This window comes from Scyliorhinus torazame, chromosome 13, assembly GCF_047496885.1.
Source record: "Scyliorhinus torazame isolate Kashiwa2021f chromosome 13, sScyTor2.1, whole genome shotgun sequence".
NCBI lineage: Eukaryota > Metazoa > Chordata > Chondrichthyes > Carcharhiniformes > Scyliorhinidae > Scyliorhinus > Scyliorhinus torazame.
The window spans coordinates 128,639,161-128,658,424 of record NC_092719.1 but is presented as its reverse complement, the minus strand read 5'-3'; the positions used below and the strand labels follow the sequence as shown (position 1 = coordinate 128,658,424).

General features: G+C 45.4%; 1 protein-coding gene across 1 annotated transcript in view; it reads left to right on the top strand.

The window, feature by feature from the left end:
* Nucleotides 1-19,264, top strand: part of arl8ba (ADP-ribosylation factor-like 8Ba) — a 78,778-nt gene that overhangs the window by 44,357 nt on the left and 15,157 nt on the right. The window contains exon 4 of the mRNA XM_072472134.1: nt 4,439-4,532. Coding sequence (XP_072328235.1) covers nt 4,439-4,532 — 94 coding nt within the window. The remainder of the gene's footprint in view (nt 1-4,438; nt 4,533-19,264) is intronic.

The window sequence follows — 19,264 nt, the reverse complement described above, 5'->3', positions numbered from 1 at the left end:
TTTAGCCATGGGTTCCATAACTTGTCAAACATTTATATTCCTTTTGAGTTATTTTTCTTCTAAGAACTTTCTTGCATTTATATACCGCTAACTTAACCAAATGTTCACGTGATGCCTCACAGGAGTCTTATCGAATGTGGAATGAAAGAACACATGCCAATTGTTCCTATTTTGTCCAGGCTTTGGGCATGTTGCTAACTTTTGCCGTAGTTTAATTGCTCTGTTTTATCACCTTTGTTCTTGAGTCGCCAGGTACCTTCATGATACCGCCACGTGGTTCAAGTCCGAGTAATGATCAATAATCCAATACACCGCTTAGTAAGATTTAAATCAAAGCACATTTATTATACACAGTAATCACTACTCATGCATAAATTCTACGTCTAAACTACTTCTACGACTAACAGGCCAATACTTAACTTGGAACTGCCCACCAGGTCAGGGAAACAAATGGCCTTTCGTTCGGGTTCTGAGCCTGCGGGATTCGAAGTTGGTATAGATTGGTAGCTAGGAGTGCCTATCTCGTAGCGAGCGTTGAAGTACGACTTACTGGATATCGGCGGCGGCTGAACCGGTCACTGTCAAGGGTTGGTTCGCTTTGCTGAGTGACCCGGTAAAGAAGAACGATTTGAACTTGGGCTTGATTCTTATAGTCCCCAGGGGCTTCCCGCCTTTCGGGGCGGACCCTGTACCTGGTTCCAAGTTATTGGACTTTGTCCCAATCACTTTGTTCGATTTTTTTCCAATGCTGGAGCGGTTCACTGATCGATGGGTGGTCCTGAGGTGGTCGTTCACCTCGCATTGTGTAGGCTTCTGCTGGCGCCAAAGAGTCTGGTTTTGCTTAATGAAATGAAAATCGCTTATTGTCACAAGTAGGCTTCAAATGACGTTACTGTGAAAAGTCCCTAGTCGCCACATTCCGGCGCCTGTTCGGGGAGGCTGTTACGGGAATCGAACCGTGCTGCTGGCCTGCCTTGGTCTGCTTTCAAAGCCAGCGATTGTCTAAATGTTGCTCATTGTTCCCGGGGATTGCTCATTAATATGCAGATGGCTGGTGTTTTGTTATGCTGATGGTTTCTGGTATCGATCTTGTCTGGCCTTTCCAGAGGTAAATACACACACAACCTGCAGCTGCTCGTTTGTGTCCTGTTGGCTGACTTTCCCATCAGCCTTTGCCGTTCGCCATTTTAAATTTGGAGTTAGCCAATTTAAATCGGGAGTTAGCCATTTTAACTGGCTACAGGCAAGAACCAAGAAGCTTTAAATGCTTCTCCAAGTTATAAAATGGGTTCTGCATTTATGTCCCAACAGTACTGCTGATGCAAAAATAGACTTCAATAGCAAATTTAAGTAATGTTACTAGTTCTAAACGGTCAGATATCCATTGGAGAAGTGGTTTTCAGTGGACGATTGCAAATATTCAGTTTACTTGAATAGTTCACCACATTCATATCGTGCAGCCAAAGTTGGCTTTCCCTTGTTGTCCTAAACCAGGGTTGGTTGTGGTAACACCATTTCAATCGCTTGTGCTAATATTAGTAGAAAACACTTGCACAGTGTGGATAAATTAACTTCATGTGTGTATATTTACATCATAAACATTTAGCACCATTTAGTAATCAAGGACCTGAAGCACTTGATCAGAAATCATTTGCACGTTACGTTTTGCTAACGAGCGTACATGCAGCAAGGGAAAAGTGCTAATGCTGCAAGTGTAAAGTGAAAACAGAAAATGCTGGTATTATTCAGCACCTCCGGCAATATCTGACGCAAGAGTTATTTTAAGTTGATGGCCTTCCATCAGAACTGGCAAAAGTTAAGAGGTGTACCAGGTTTTAAACAAGTGCAGAAGCAGGGTAGACCAAACAAAGGGAAGATGTGTGAATGGGTGGAAGATAGGAGAGAGTAGGTAATGCTGGAAGATGGCGGAAGACAAAAGATATTCTCTCCGGTCCAATCCAAGTATTGCCAATAAACCTTGCTGACAAGCCTGACATTCTTTGAACCATCCGCCATCTAGTAAAGGATAAATAGCACCTCCAATGTCCCCATGGATCATGATCCCACCAGTGGACAATATGAAATTGTTTTCAAGATTGTTACTTACCTCTTTTCCTAGTGATGTTTCCTCCAAGGCCTCAAAACCTCTTAAACCCCATCCCCATGCAGTCCTGTTTTACCACCTCCTTAAGATCTACAGATAGGACTTCTCTGGTCGAATTTTCAGCTTGTCTTGCTGCAGAACTGATTTCTTCCTACCTCTACCTTTTTTCCTCCCTTTGTCCAGTCTCTTCTGTGATTCTTAGCATCCATAGCCCCTTTAATATTTTCCAATTTCCTGCCCTACATCTCTATTTCACTCGCAACATGAGTTTGAGGTCTCTCGGCTTTTTACTTAACTGACGACCAAATTGTTTGCCATTCACCAACATCCTCCACATGGTTGAACTTTTTCTCATTGAGCAACTCCTTTGACTCCACTCACTTACTTCAAATTAAAGTCACTTACTTCAAATTAAAATAAGTTGCTGTGTGAAGCCATATGGGTCCTGGCTGTGTCTGCCTTCTCTTTGGGAAGGTAGCATATTTTTTGTTCAAGTCCTACTTAGTCATCTCCCACACTTAACAATATTCATTCCATTTCCTGCACTTCCTCACCCCCCACTCCCAAAAGAACCTCCGTAGATTCTGTTGTCCTCACAATCCACCCCATCCAAACACCACAGTGGGTCATCTGCCATCTCCAGTGGGACATTGCCACCAAATGTATTTCCTGCTTTTCAGCATTCTGCATCCCCCACCCTCCATCACCAAACACCTTGATCCACTCTTTGATCACCCCCAACACTCAATTGCATTCTTGTGCAACCATGCAATGCAATGCTTGTCCTTTTTATGTTTTTTCACAATCAGAGTCTAAAATATGTCTCACAGGCTAAAGAGCAATTTACCTGTACTACCAGTCTCGTATATTGTATTTGCTGCTCACGATGCCGTCTCCTCTACATTGGGAAGACCAAATACAGATTGAGTGACTGCTGAGTGTAGGACACCTCTATTGAGTCTGCAAGCCTGACTGAGCTTCCATCTGCCTGCCATTTTATTTCTCACTCCTACTGTTGCTCTGAAGCATCTGTCCTCCTGCAGTTTCCCTTTAGAGCTCCCTGTAAGCTCGGAACTCTTTAGAGTAGGTTACTTTATAGTCTTTTAGACTCCTCATTCTGTTCAGCAATTTTAGATTTTTCTCTGCCCCATTTTTTTCAAACAGCAGCTATTGATGATTCTGCTTTGATTTACAGCTCCCCTGGCCCCAATTCTTGTCACGTTGCTGTTTTCTTTTGCCTTGCACCATCATCCATTTTTCATTTCATTTCTTCCACCCGACTACAGACTTTCCCATTATTTGTTCCTTCCCCTTTCCCTGCTTCTGTCCTTGCTTAAAACTTGTTGCTCTAAACTTTTCCAATTCCAGTGAAAGATCATTGCACAAGTGCAAATGCTGCGCCAATGAGCATAGAGATCATATACACAATAACTATTATTCATTTTATATTCCTATTCAGAAATGCAGTTAGCCACATAATCAGAGTTTTACAGTATAGAAAGAGGCCCTTTGGCCCATTGTGTCTGGGCTGGCCATCAAGCACCTACCTATTCCTGTCCCATATTCCAGCACTTGGCCTGTAACCTTGTATGCAGTGACATTTAAGAAGCATTTAGATGAGCACTTAAAATGTTGTGTAGGTTCCTGTCTTTACCACCTTTTCAGGCAGAGAGTTCCAGATTTCCACCACCATAGTCCCAGATTACCATAGGCTACTTTGCCCGTTAAGGCAGAGAGCTGATTGGTGGTGATTTAATCCAAGGATCACCACACCTCAGGCGAGGGGCAAGTTTGAGAAGGCGGGTCCTTCATGAATAACCTCAGCCGGAAAGGAATTGGACCTTCGCTGCCTGCCTGGCTCTGCATCATGAACCTGCTGTCTAGCCAAATGAGCACTGGCCCCATGTGAGACGAGTGACTGATGCAGTACGCAAAAATGCACCCACTGAACCACAGGTTCAAAACCACATGTGGTTTGCAAACTGCCCTGGCACTTGAGGTGGTTTCCACAGCGATGCTTTTGTCTGCTTTGGTTGTGTCAACATCACAGACTAATATCGGTATTCTGCTATAATTTATGAATGTGGTTAACAATGCAATAATGACTAAATATCTGTTTTTTTGTGATCTTATTTGAGCAAGATATTAGAACTTTTCCCCAAAAAACTGTTTAATATGAATACAACAGCATTGTCATAGATCTCCTAGTGTCAGGTTGCAGAGTTACAGAAATGGAAAATGGTTTGTACCATTGAATCATACAGGACTTAAACCAAATTTGAGATCACTTTTGTGTCGCATTAATGCTGATATTACACTCTCTTCTTTTTAAAGATACATGGTGGATGCTGCAGACCGTGATAAAATAGAGGCTTCTAGAAACGAACTTCACAATCTGTTAGATAAACCACAGCTGCAAGGAATCCCTGTGAGTAATTGTAATGCTACATTAAAGTATAAATTGCAATCTGCTTGATTGCTGTATTTTGCACTTTTTAATCTTGAACTTTGATTACTAGATTTTAATTTAAATCTTAATCTACAGTCCAGGAAGAAAATGCATACTACATTTTAAAATCTGCTCAAGGAGTGAAGCATAATTTGACCAGTCAAAATTGTGCTTATAAGAAACTACATGAGATATTTAATCACCTTTGCTTTAATTTAAATGCACAATGAGATCCCTTTGAAGCTGTGGTCTGGAAAAATCAGATTTTTCAATTTAGTTGAGTATAGGCCAGAATTTCCACCTTTGGTTAGAAATTCTCATGGGGTCAACTCCTTAATCTCAGGTTGTTAAATCTCTCCTGTTCTATAAGATACATGCCTGCTATATGTCTCTTCAGATCTTGTACATAGTAGATTTGAAATTGCCATCTAATCCTATTGTATAGTCATTCTACCTTGTGTGTGATGTGGGGTGGTGGGGCAGTCACAGGTTCAGTATTGTATTGACGAGTGTTGGGTTGTTGGGAGTTGGTTGAGAGGGTTGAAACTCTGAAACCATGATTTATAAGCAAGATTGAGATCCTAGTACATGGAGCAAAGAACAAGGTGTATGTATTTCTATCCTCCTGAAAGTCATTCTAATTTTTGTGATGGTTTCAGAAGAAAATTGCTGGGCAATTTGATTTGGTGAATAACAACTTAGACTGAATGTGGGAATTCAGATATATATTGTGTTACATGTATCTGGTGTCGTAATGATTAAAAGCTTGGACTGGTGTGTGTATATGACTGCTGCAGTAATGTTTTTTAACAATCTTGGTTTAAAATACAGGCAGACACGGGCTACAAAAGGGGGAATTAAAACATTGTAAAAATGAGAAAATTCATTCCAAAACATTCCAGTGTTTACCTAATTATGACAAATGGAATTTTTTTTATAGAGTTAAGGTTCCCTGGGGTTTAGATAATTGAGGGGTTGTGGTTAGCCTTAGTAAGATGGTCATATCAAGTTGGTGGGATAGAGATGTAGTTAATGGGAGGAGCCAGGGGCTGAAGCAGTCAGGTATTGAGTTTCAGTTTACATCTTGCTGTGAACGGAACAGGGGCCTTTTGCCAAATGTTAGGAAGTTAAACAGTAATTTGACACAAGAATCTGCAAGCTGTTTCCTGATGCCTCTGCGTCTCTGCCCCTCTGCGTCTCTGCCATGTTTGTGTGTGGAGTCACTCCTGGAGCGAAGTATCCTTTCCTCAAATAAAATAAAATATTGGGGTTTCTGTCTGGTATCCTAGCAACTGTTGGGATCTGGTCTGGGATTGTAATAAGTGTCTTGCACAATGTCTGGACTTCGCAAAGTGTTTTACAACTTCTTGCAGTATAGTTACTCTTAGGCAGTCAATCGTGGCACCCAGTTGCTCACAAATAGGAATGAGAAGAATCGTCAGGTGCTGTGATTTTGTGTTAAGAGAACCATTGGCTACTCTAGGAGAACTCCCCATCTACTTGAATGCTGCCATAGGATCTTTTGTGTTCCTTTGAGATGGCAAACAGTTTAGTTTATTTTTTTCCTCTAAGGATGAGCCTCTGAATGTAGTATTGTACTGGAGTGTCAACTTCATTTACCTTCTCGCAACATTTAAACAAGGCCTTTTCAAAACGGGGTTAAACTTGTCTGGGGGGATCTTAGTTCAACATTTCATCTGAAAGACTGCACCTTTGACAACTGAGTGCTCCCTCAGTATTGCACTGAAGTACCAACCTGGATTTACATCAACCCAGAACTTTCTAACTCGATTAAGAATGTCTCCACTAAGCCATGCTTGTAGCAAGTGTGTTTTATTGTAATCCTTCTAAAGCTTGCAATTTGGGCTTGCTACTTGATAGCTGCCAGCATCTTCAGTGCCATAGCCTGAGACTTACCTTGATGAGGAGCAAATCTAAAACTAATTGAAGTGTTTAGGTTTGATTTTAAGCGCTGTGTGTCATGATATTCAAACATACATCATAACACAAAGATAATGATAGACAGACCAACGGACCAATTAGCACACATAACACGACAGCCAATCACAGACAAGAGCAGACACAGTATAAGACAAGAAACATGACACTTCCTGGGCAGTCCATCTGGAGACAGCACGGCCAGGACCTCTGAGCAAGACACTCACACCGTCACAACGTGCTGAGTACCAAGTCTGATGTATAAATAGTTAAATGGAATAAAACTGCGTTGTACCAATCGCAACCGTGTTGGTTCGTCTGTACCTCAGAGCACCCAACACTTCATGATACCAGGAGTGAATCGATACCTACCGGCAAATCTGCCGTCCTGAGCCATGGACACCCACAACAAACCGCAGCCGTTGCAAGTCACTGGGAACCTGGGCACAAATTGGAAGCTCTTCAAGCAGCGCTTCGAACTCTTCATGCAAGCCAATGAAAAACAGGGCGCCTCGGACGAAACAAAGATTGCCATGCTCCTCACTACCGCAGGTCAGTACGCCATCGATGTATACAACTCCTTGGTGTTCGCGGAAGGCGAGAACAAAGCTAAGTATGACACGGTCCTCCTCAAGCTCGACAAGCACTTCAATGTTGAGGTCAATGAAAGCTTTGAGAGGTATGTCTTTCAGCAGCGCCTGCAAGGTAAGGATGAGCTCTTTCAGTCCTTCCTGACGCACCTCCGCATACTCGCGCAGTCCTGCGGTTACGACACCACCTCAGAGTCCATGATCCGGGACCAGATCGTTTTTGGCATTGCCTCCAGTGGCCTACGCCAGCAGCTTCTAAAAAAAATTAAAGGCCTGACCCTAGCATCTGCAGTTGAAGCCTGTGTCCTGCATGAGAATGCGACCAGCCGCTATGCCCAATTTCAGGCGACCGAATCAGCACGGAAGGGGTCCCACGTGATCGAATCGGCAAGCCAGGCCAAACTCATCCAGGCAATCGAGTTTCTCCCGGCCCGGACGAGGGCGGCCGTTTCGCGCGCTTTTTGAGGCCTCCCGCATTTGTGCGCGCCAAAACCTACAGCACCACTGAGGGACGTGCTGCGCAGGCACAAGACCGAACTGCGCATGCGCAGTGGCGTAACGAACGTCATGACGTGCGGCAACTGTGGAGCTGCACATTTAAAAGGGCAATGTCCTACAAAAACCCGACAATGCCTACGCTGTGGCAAGATGGGCCACTACGCTACCTACTGTCGAGCGGCTCAACTTGTTGGTCTTCCACATCTCCCGACAACCTCGCAGGAACGTGCAGACCATTCAGCCTCCACATCACGACATCCAAACCGACGACACAGATGACCAAGACGCCTTCCGGGTTGCGGTCATTGATGGGAACCGGGTCAACACCATCAATCCGGGCGATGAATGGAGTGCCACCCAAACGTCAACCGATCGCTGATCACTTTCCGCCTGGACACTGGCACCTCCGCCAACCTCATAGCATGGTCAGCCATGAAGGTCAGACCACCAATCCAGCCATGCCGGTGCAAGATGGTCGACTACAACGGGAACGTTATCCTGGCCATGGGATCCTGCCAGCTCCAGGTGACACACAAAACACACACGGCCACACTCTCGTTCGAGATAGTTGGCTCATCGAAGGACTCCCTGCTGGGCGCATAGGCATGCAAGGCTCTCCACCTTGTGCAACAAATTCTCCCTCTCCAGACGACACGTCTGACTTCCCGGATGCAGAGTTCTACGCACAGCTCCAATCGCTCCTCGCCCACAACCAGGAGGCATTCAAAGGCATGGGAACACTGCCATACACCTACCGAATTCGCCTCAAACCGGACGCCATCCCGGTCGTTCATGGTTCCTGCGCCACGAAAGACTGCCTCAAGCAGTAGCTGCAGGATCTCCAGGACCAAGGGGTCCTATCCAGGGTCACTGAGCCCACGCCATGGGTCAGCTCCATGGTGTGTCAAGAAGCCTTCTGGCGAGCTCCGCATCTGTATTGACCCCAAAGTGCTCAATAATAATATAGTATTATCCCATACCCAAACGGGAGGAGATCCCCAGTGAAATGGCCCAGACAAAGATATTCACGAAACTGGATGCTTCTAAGGGGTTTTGGCAGATCCAACTGGACCTGTCCAGCCAAAAGCTATGCACCTTCAACACCCCTTTCGGCAGGTTCTGCTACAACCGGATGCCATTTGGCATCATCTCTGCATCCGAGGTCTTCCATAGAATCATGGAGCAGATGATGGAAGGCATCAAAGGGGTATATGTGGACGATGTCATCATCTGGTCCACCACCCCGCAGGAGCACATACATCGTCTCCAACGCGTTTTTGCCCGCAGACGGGAAAACGGCCTGCGCCTCAACTGAGCCAAGTGTTCCTTTGGCCAGACTGAGTTGAAGTTTCTGGGGGACCATATCTCCCGGTCAGGGGTCCGTCCGGGTGCAGACAAGGTGAGTGCCATCACAGCCATGCCGCGGCCGGCCGACAAGAAGGCTCACCTACGCTTCCTTGGCATGTTCAACTTCCTGGGGAAGTTCATTCCCAACCTTGCCTCCCACACGACAACTCTGCGCCACCTCGTCAGAAAATCCACTGAGTTCCAGTGGCAACACTCATACTAGCTGGAATGGGAGGAGCTCAAACGCAAACTCACTACGGCACCAGTGTTGGCGTTTTTTGACACGTCTCGTACCACCAAAATCTCAACTGATGCCAGCCAATCCGGCATTGGAGCAGTGCTCCTGCAGAGGGAATACACGGCATCATGGGCCCCAGTGGCCTATGCATCACGGGCCATGACCCCCACAGAGCAGCGCTATGCGCAAATCGAAAAAGAATGCATGGGCTTGCTAACCGGTTTAGACAAGTTCCACGATTACGTCTATGGTCTTTCACGGTTGAAACTGACCACCGCCCCCTGGTCAGCATAATAAACAAGGACCTGAACGAGATGACCCCTCGCCTCCAGCGCATCCTACTTGAACTCAGGAGGTACGACTTCCAACTGGTCTACACTCCAGGGAAGGACCTCATCGTGGCGGATGCCCTATCCAGAGCAGTGAGCACGCCGCCAGATGCGGAGGGGTTTGTATGTCAGGTCGAGGCACAGGTGGCTTTTACAGCGGCAAATCTGCCGGCTGACTACTCCAGTCTGGCCTGTATCCGCCGAGAGACAGCGGCCGACCACCTTCTGCAGCGAGTGATGCGCCACATGACGGGAGGATGGCTCAAAGGGCAGTGCCCGCAGTTCTACAATGTACGAGACGACCTAGCCATCATTGATGGTGTCCTTCTGAAGCTGGACCGGATTGTGATTCCGCACAGCATGCGCCTGCTGGATCTCGACCAACTACGCGAAGGCCACTTGGGGGTCGAGATGTGCACATGGAGGGCTCGAGGGGCGGTATATTGGCCGGGCATCAGTGACGATATTGCCAACATGGTGCTCAACTGTACAACCTACCAAAGGTTTCAGCTGGCGCAACCTCTTGACGCTTCTGCCCCATGAGCTGGTGACGTACCCCTGGGCGAAGGTGGGTGTCGACCTATTTCACGCGCTCGGCATGGACTATGTCATCATAGTTGACTACTTCTCAAACTACCCAGAAGTCATACGCCTGCACGATTTGACGTTGTCTGCTGTCATCAGGGCCTGCAAAGACACCTTTGCTCGCCACGGCATTCCGATGGCTGTCATGTCGGACAATGGGCCCTGCTTTGCCAGCCATGAATGGTCGTCCTTTGCTGCTTCGTATGGCTTTACACATGTGACGTCCAGCCCTCTGCATCCCCAGTCCAATGGAAAGGCGGAGAAGGGCGTTCACATTGCCAAGCGGCTCCTCTGCAAGGCTGCTGCTGCCGCCGGGTCGGACTTCTACCTCGCCCTGCTGGCCTATCGCTCGGCCCCACTAGCCACTGGTCTCTCACCAGCACAGCTGCTGATGGGTCGCGCCCTCAGAACCACTGTGCCTTCCATCCTGGCACCAACAATAGACCATGCTCCGGTACTGCATAGGATGCAACTGCAGCACGGTCGCCAGAAGAGGTCGTACGACATACAGGCAACTGATCTTCCCTCCCTGGCCCCTGGAGACAACGTCCACATCCACCTACCAGATGGTGGCTTGTCAGCACCTGCCGAAGTTCTCCGACGCGTGGCTCCCCGCTCGTTCCTGGTATGCATGCCGGATGGATCCGTGCGTAGGCGCAATCGCTGAGCCCTTCGCTTACTTTCACCCTCGCAGCGGGACCCTACACAGACGCCGTGTCCTCCACTGGTTCCTGATAGCGACTTCGTGGAGCTGCCATATACCATGCCCCTTCTGTCGCCGCCCGTGGCCAGGCTCGCACCTCAGCCGGTGGTTCTCGACCCACCCTTGAGGCGGTCAACCCAAATTCGTCGCCCACCTACTAGACTGGACTTATGAGACTGTTCACACGTCAAACTTTTGCAACCACTGTTTTATAACATGTCACTGTTTTATCGTTACAGGCCTCGTTTGATCGTTCCAAATTTCAACGTTGTTCTTCTTTTGTTATGGTACAACCTCGTTAGCATGTCACACCTGACATCGCCCCTTGTATATAGTTAAGCCCCATGTACATGATGTAAATATTACGCACACACACACACCTTTAGCTGCACTCAGGACACATTTATATTTATAACCACGTAGGCGCATAATCTTGTAAAAAAGGGGGGATGTCATGATATTCAAACATACATCATAACACATACATAATGATAGACACACCAACGGACCAATTAGCGCACACAACACAACAGACTAGAGCAGACACCATATAAGACAAGAAACACGACACTTCCTGGGCAGTCCATCTGGAGACAGCACAGGGCCAGGACCTCATAGCAAGACACAACGTGCTGAGTACCAAGTCTGATGTATAAATAGTTAAATGGAATAAAACTGCGTTGTACCAATCGCAACCGTGTTGGTTCGTCTGTACCTCAGAGCACCCAACACTTCACTGTGGTTCTTTTTAAACTGGTGTTAGTACACTGGTAATTCCTGTCGTGCTTTGCAAAACTGTCTGTGTGATAACTCGGGCCGTGGTTTGGTCAGATATGTGGAAGATGCTGGTATCTGAATGAACTGCTCAAGTGTTGCATTTGATTTTAAATGGTTGCAGTACACTATGGTACAGCAGAGGGTGCAGCATCTCAGGTTTTTAGTAAGAGTACAACAGTACTTGGTAGCTGATTGTGCTTTGGGCACTGCTGAGAGTCTTAATTTTACTGATTTCAGGGCTCCATGATCTGCTGTGAGAACAACTCTGTTGAACATCAGTGATCTGATCTGTGCCTGCAGTTATTTTAGTTCAAATCTACGTCAATTGTAGTCCCAATGCAGGCTCTAATGTTTCACGGTTAAATGTAAAACAGTGTGATCACCAGACTTCAGCTTCACAGCTGCCACTTAATGCTTTAGGTAGAGAATGTACAGCCTCCCAACAGTCTCAGTTTTGGGTTCCAGTAAGGTACAATTTTCATTTAAATGTGTTTTAACATTTTTAATGTCTCACATCAGAAATTGTCTCTGGAGAAAAATCCTACTCCGCCAAATGTAGTCTTTGGTACCTCCGATTCCTCAATATTTCACAAGCTTGAAATACCGAAAAAGACTGGAATTTCTCAGCAAGGGCTTAAAACTGGCAATCCTCCACGAACAGATACCCAAACCGCTCCAGACCTTCACCTCCCAAGATTTAAATGTCAAGTCCAAACCAGCAGATAGGAAAAGACTATTATTACAAATGGGGGGGCTAGCGAAGACCGGGAAAGGAGCTTGAAATGCTGCCTAACTGTTTGTAAATTCTAAGGGAGGAGACCACCATTTGATTTGAGGAAAGTCTAATGGGACAAAGGCAATGGTGCAGTAATTACTGCAAGAAGAGAAGATGCAGTGCTTCCAGATGTAGAAGTTGTCCCCAAATGGGCCCGGGATCGCTAAACCACAACTATAGTTTTTGAATATTGGCTTCCAAGTGATAAATCAATAAACTGGGAAGGGCCAAGCCCCCCCCCCCAATGTCTGTCCCTTTGGAGAAGGAACACCACGGATTCTAGGAAGAAAAATTGGGAGACTCAAAGTAATTAAAATCCTTGGGAGTATGGTCATTTTAATAGTTCGAACCCTACCTGCCAAGAATAAGGGAAAGTTGTTCCATCTACGCAAGCCTGCTTTGATATTAATCAGACTAGTGTGATTTAACTTTGTGAAGTGAGGCCCAGTTGTGGGCCACCCGGATCCCCAAATAGCGGAAGTGTGTCTCATCTAGGCAAAAAGGCAGCATCCCCAGTTGAGCTTGTCTCCCAGTGGGGCTAACGGAAGAAATATTCACTCTTGCCCAAGTTCAATTTGTACCCAGAGAAGGAGAGAAGGAGCCAAGATGCTAAGTAACTTCATTATGTTGCCTTTGGAGGGGGCTGAATCTGTAATATAAAGAAATAGGTTGTCTGCATGAAGGTACAAGCAATGCTCCATTCCTCTGTGACTCACTCCCTCCATTTGCCAGAGGACCTCAACACTATAGCGAGCGACTCTATTGCCAGAGTAAACAGGAGTGGGGACATTGGGCAGCCCTGCCTCGTGTCCCGTTTGTTCAAGGTATTCATACGAGCACTGGAAGTGGGGATCTTGTACAATAGACAAATCCAATAAACACATTTTGGGCTAAAACCAAACCTCGCCACAATCTTAAATATATACTCTCACTCCGTTCTATCAAATGCCTTTTCAGCGTGGAGATACTATCACCTCCGATACTATCACCTCCGGTTCGGGCTCTGAGAGGGAGAGGGAAAGCATTTTACAGGTGGTGTATATTGTCGGCCCTTCACAAAGCCCATTTGATCCTCCGAGATTATATTTGGGAGGCAAGGCTCCAACCGAAGCGGCAGCACTGATGCACGATCAATGACCACTAAAGCGAGGTTGTAGTCCAACTGAAGGCTTTAATAAGCTAGATGTTTCCCCCAGCAGCTCAGGTACAGAATGAGGGCAGCTGGGGTGGCATGGGTTCTTATACTCCGCCCATGAGGGCGGAGCTATTATACACTGTAGCCAAGAGCAAGCATACAGGTTCTACCAATGGTGCTTTAGCCCCTCAGGTACTGTAATACCTATAATACCACATTCACCCCCTGTTAAAAAAAGAGTCCGGCGGGGGTGGTGGCCAGAAGCTACAGAATATAACAACATGGTATAATTAGTTATGGAGGTACCGTAATACCTCCGTACAGTGTTTAGTAACTATTTAAGGTCTGGTAGCTATGTACATTTGGTGGTTTATATTTACAGATTACAGTTAAAATGAAGCAATCAATCGATCGGGGGCCCTGGTCGTCCTCTGTGATCGTCGCAGCCTCGGTGGTGACTCCGGTGGAGGCTCGGGCGCCTGTGACTCCGGGAGCGTGGCTTCGATCTCCATGGCAGCTTCGTCACCCCTAGACAGCGCTGGTGGAGAAAACGGCTGACCTGGGAAGGGAGCGCTTGCGGGGGGCGTCGGTGGGTGGGGGGGGGGGGGCCTAGACGGGGGCAGCGGAAGAACCAATCCTGCTGTATGGTGCTGCGGTGGAGGGGAGGGTGGGACTGGTGGCTGGGATGTGCGTGGAGTTCCGGCGGGCGCCAGGTCCCGTAGGGAGACCGTATCTTGTCGGCCGTCGGGGTATGCCACGTAGGCGTACTGGGGGTTAGCATGGAGCAGATGGACCCTCTCGACCAACGGGTCCGACTTGTGCGCCCGCACGTGTTTTCGGAGCAGGATGGGTCCGGGTGCTGCCAGCCAGGTCGGGAGCGAGGTCCCAGAGGAGGACTTCCAAGGGAAGACCAGGAGACGTTCGTGAGGTGTCTGATTGGTGGTTGTATGAAGTAGTGACCGGACGGAGTGGAGGGCATCCAGCAGGACTTATTGCCAGTGGGAGACTGGGAGGTTCCTGGACCGTAGGGCCTGTAGGTCGGTCTTCCTCCTGTTTCTGACTGTAAGGGACCTACATTTGTCTTCAATCTTTTTCTCTTCACGTGCCTGTACAAACTTTTACAGTCCGTATTTATGTACCCTGTGAGCTTACACTCGTACACTATTTCCCCTCAATCTGTCCATCTTGATGAAAAATTCTATCATATTATGGTCACTCATCCCCAAGGGGTCTCGCATTGTCTGCATAGATTGCCAATGATTCCATTCTCATTACACAGTACCCAGTCTTAGGATGTCCTGTTCTCTAGTTGGTTCCTTAACATATTTGTCCAGAAAACCATCCCATATACACACCAGGAATTCCTCTCTAGTACTGTGGCTAATTTGATTTGCCCAATCTATATGCAGATCAAAATCACCCATAATTACAGATGTTCCTTTATCGCATGCATCTCTAATTTCCTCTTAATGCCATTCAAAACTTCTTCATTGAAGTTTAGTGGTGCCTATACAATGCCCACTAATATTTTTTTACTCTTTGGTGTTTCCCAGCCCTACCCATAGAGATTCCACATTATCAGAGCTAATATCCTTCTTCACTATTGCATTAATTTCCCCTTTAACCAGCACTGCCACTCCACCGCCTTTTTCCTTTTGTTAGTCCTTCATAAATACTGAATACCCTTGGACATTCAATTCCGATTCCTAGTCACCCTGCAGCCATGTCTCCGTAATCCCGATTATATCATAGCCTATTTACATCTATTTGCTCGATAGTTCATCTGCTTACTGCAAATGCTCTGTGCGTTAAGGCACAAAGCCTTTCAGCTGATCTTTTTTACACTTCTCGCTCCCAAAATTTCCTATTCCCCTGAACCGTCAAATCCCCTGTAAATATTGCATTTGCACACTTTTTAATCCCCCACTCTGCAGCAGAACCAAGCGTGGTTCAGCGAGTTTGGCTGTTGCTGCTTTCCCCCGAGACGTCATTTCCCTCAACAGTATCCAAAACGGTATATCTGTTTTGCAGGGGAATGGCCGCAGGAGATTCCTGCACTGCCTGCCTAGATCTCTTGCTCTGTTTGGTGATCGTCCATGCAGAGTCTGAGCCTGCGGTGTGACCACCTCGCCACGTGCTATCCACGACACTCTCTGCCTCGTAGACTGCGATCCCCAGTCGCCGGTCTAGCGCCGAAAGCCAGGCTTCCAGGGGCTGTAGCTGGCGACACTTCCTGCAAACATGCTGGTCCTGGGCACTGGAAATGTTCCTGGCTTCCCAGATGGAACAAGAGGAGCAAACCAAGGCTTTGAGATCTCCTGCCATGACTTACCCCCTTTAAATTCATTTTTTGGACGATGCTTGATATTAGATTAAATCCAGTTCTCTATGACCCATTTTTCCTTGTCTTTGTTACTACCAATTATAGCCCTTCCAGTTTATAAACCACAAAACATATTTTCAACTACAAGTGATAAGTTGTAAAGACTTACCGACCCTGCCCACTACTTACCAATACTCTCCCTTAAAGCCTCAGCTGCAAAAGGACAAGATACTCTCTGAAGATTTGTTACAAAGCAAGTAGAAAAAGCAAAGAACACACCTTCAAGCTCCTACTCTGTTTCAAATTCCCAAGTGTAAAATTCACTCTGGATGTGGCCTCTACCCACTGTTTGCGCGCAAAGCTCAGTGCTTTGAAGCCCTTTTCTTAAATAGAGCAGAGTTAAGTAAACTATTTAAAAATAAATAAAAATAAAAAAAAATAATTAATTAATTAAAAAAAAAAAAAAAAAATTTAGAGTACCCAATTAACTTTTTCCAATTAAGGGGCAATTTAGCGTAGTCAATCCACCTACCCTGCACATCTTTGGGTTGTGGGGGCGAAACCCACACAAAGAGTTAAGCAAACTTGACATTAAATGATCAATCGAGGTCTCCTCCTCCTGCCCAACCCAAGTATTTTCCCACGGTCGTTTTCAAACTCTCCAGGTGTAATTATTTTAGATCGACCCTTTTGATCTTCCATGGGCTATTATGAAAATTGAATGTTTTATTCTTAAATGACATATAAAATCCAGTGGTATGTTAATTTTGAGACCGATCTTACTACTAAATTTTTCGAATCAGCAGGCTTCACACCATACTGGTATGTGAATCACTTATAGCCATATCATTGGTAAAAGTTAAAGCTGTAGGCAAAATATACACTGGTTTCTTCCAGCGAGTACAATAATGTATCCATAGCAATATTAAATGTATTGGGGATATGACGTCACCTTGTTGGACATCCTTTTTTTTATTGGAATCAAATTTGTTTTTCCTATGTTTCAATGTAAAATAATTCTAGTGAAGGCCTCATCAATCAACGTAATACATTTATCATTAATTCCCATTCACTGTTTATGGCCAATGTAATCAAATGCTTTAGCCAAATCTCTGAAGACCACTGCATGATCTATTTTGTCACTGTTGAAACTTTTTCGGAATGCAATGTTCTTATTGTATCCAGAAGAACAAATTCTAAGTTTCTGTTTAATTCCACGGCTTTGGCCAATCTATTTGCAATGATTTTCAGAGATAATCCAAGGATTATAGAGCCAATTGTTTTGGTTAGCAATTGTCAATGTTTGAGGGCCCATGGATCACCTGTTTTGGGTATTTCTTATAATCTTTATTAGTTTCACAAATAGGCTTACATTAACACTGCAATGAAGTTACTGTGAAAATCCCCTAGTTGCCACACTTTAGCACCTGTTTGGGGACACTTGAGGGAGAATTCAGAATGTTCAATTCACCGAACAAGCACATCTCTCTGGACTTGTGGGAGGAAACCGGAGCGCCTGGAGGAAACACATGGGGAGAATGTGCAGACGCCACATAGTCAGTGACCCAAGCCGGGAATCGAACCTGGGTCCCAGGCGCTGTGAAGCAACAGTGTTAACCACTGTGCTCCCGTGGTAGACCTACAGGTTTCAATTTTGGAATTATTCCTGTAGCCAAATAGTGAACATACTCTATACTATATTGGGACTTTAAACATTCGGGCATTTCATATCTTTAACTGTAATTTTGTCTGGCCCAGGAACCGTATCTTTGTTAAATTGATCAATAAAAGTCATAGTCTCCTTTCCCCCCCAATTGTATTAAATAATTCCAAATTATCAGCATCCCTCATACATGTACAAAGTTTTTATTTTTATTTTTTATAAATTTAGAGTACCCAATTAATTTTTTCCAATTAAGGGGCAATTTAGCATGGCCAATCCACCTAGCCTGCACATATAAGAACATAAGAACTTAAGAACTAGGAGCAGGAGTAGGCCATCTGGCCCCTCGAGCCTGCTCCATCATTCAATGAGATCATGGCTGATCTTTTGTGGACTCAGCTCCACTTTCCGGCCCGAACACCATAACCCTTAATCCCTTTATTCTTCAAAAAACTATCTATCTTTATCTTAAAAACATTTAATGAAGGAGCCTCTACTGCTTCACTGGGCAAGGAATTCCATAGATTCACAACCCTTTGGGTGAAGAAGTTTCTCCTAAACTCAGCCTAAATCTACTTCCCCTTATTTTGAGGCTATGCCCCCTAGTTCTGCTTTCACCCGCCAGTGGAAACAACCTGCCCGCATCTATCCTGTCTATTCCCTTCATAATCTTATATGTTTCTATAAGATCCCCCCCTCATCCTTCTAAATTCCAACGAGTACAGTCCCAGTCTACTCAACCTCTCCTCGTAATCCAACCCCTTCAGCTCTGGAATTAACCGAGTGAATCTCCTGCACACCCTCCAGTGCCAGTACGTCCTTTTTCAAGTAAGGAGACCAAAACTGAACACACTACGCCAGGTGTGGCCTCACTAACACCTTATACAATTGCAGCATAACCTCCCTAGTCTTAAACTCCATCCCTCTAGCAATGAAAGACAAAATTCCATTTGCCGCCTTAATCACCTGTCAACCAACTTTTTGTGACTTATGCACTAGCACACCCAGGTCTCTCTGCACAGCAGCATGTTTTAATATTTTATCATTTAAATAATAATCCCTTTTGCTGTTATTCCTACCAAAATGGATAACCTCACATTTGTCAACATTGTATTCCATCTGCCAGCCCCTAGCCCAATCACTTAGCCTATCCAAATCCCTCTGCAGACTTCTGCAGACTTCCAGTATCCACTGCTCTTTTTGCTTTATCACTTATCTTAGTGTCGTCTGCAAACTTGGACACATTGCCCTTGGTCCCGAACTCCAAATCATCTATATAAATATGGGGGAATTGGGTACTTTAACTTTTTTTTAAAAAGATGGGCGTAGTGTTAACTCTAGGCCACTTCTGGGCCTTAAAATTATTTCACATACGCTTCATTAAAAAGAAATGTAGCCCAAGTGTTTCCTCCTGTGAATAACCCACTCATTTTGCATAGTGATGTTCAATAGGGTGATACTCCCCACCCTTGCAGCTGACAATCTTACAGATTTTGTGTACACTTCTAAGATGCTTCCCAAAACTGGTTGCACAATTTAAAACGAGCTCTCATTAAACACTTAAATTGACTCCATGAATAGGTTAATTAATGCTATTGTTAAAATGTTCTTTTGATCCTGACTCTTCATACATATAGGTTAAATGGCTTCCTGATTAATGGTGGCATCACTGACTGTAAAATTTGATCAATTTAAATGCTTGTTATAAAATATTAATTTTATAAAATCATCAAGAAATTCTGTCCAATCTCAAAAGATATTCTCTGATGTAAAAAATTTATGTTGTCTCAGTTGACTGCAATGTACAGAT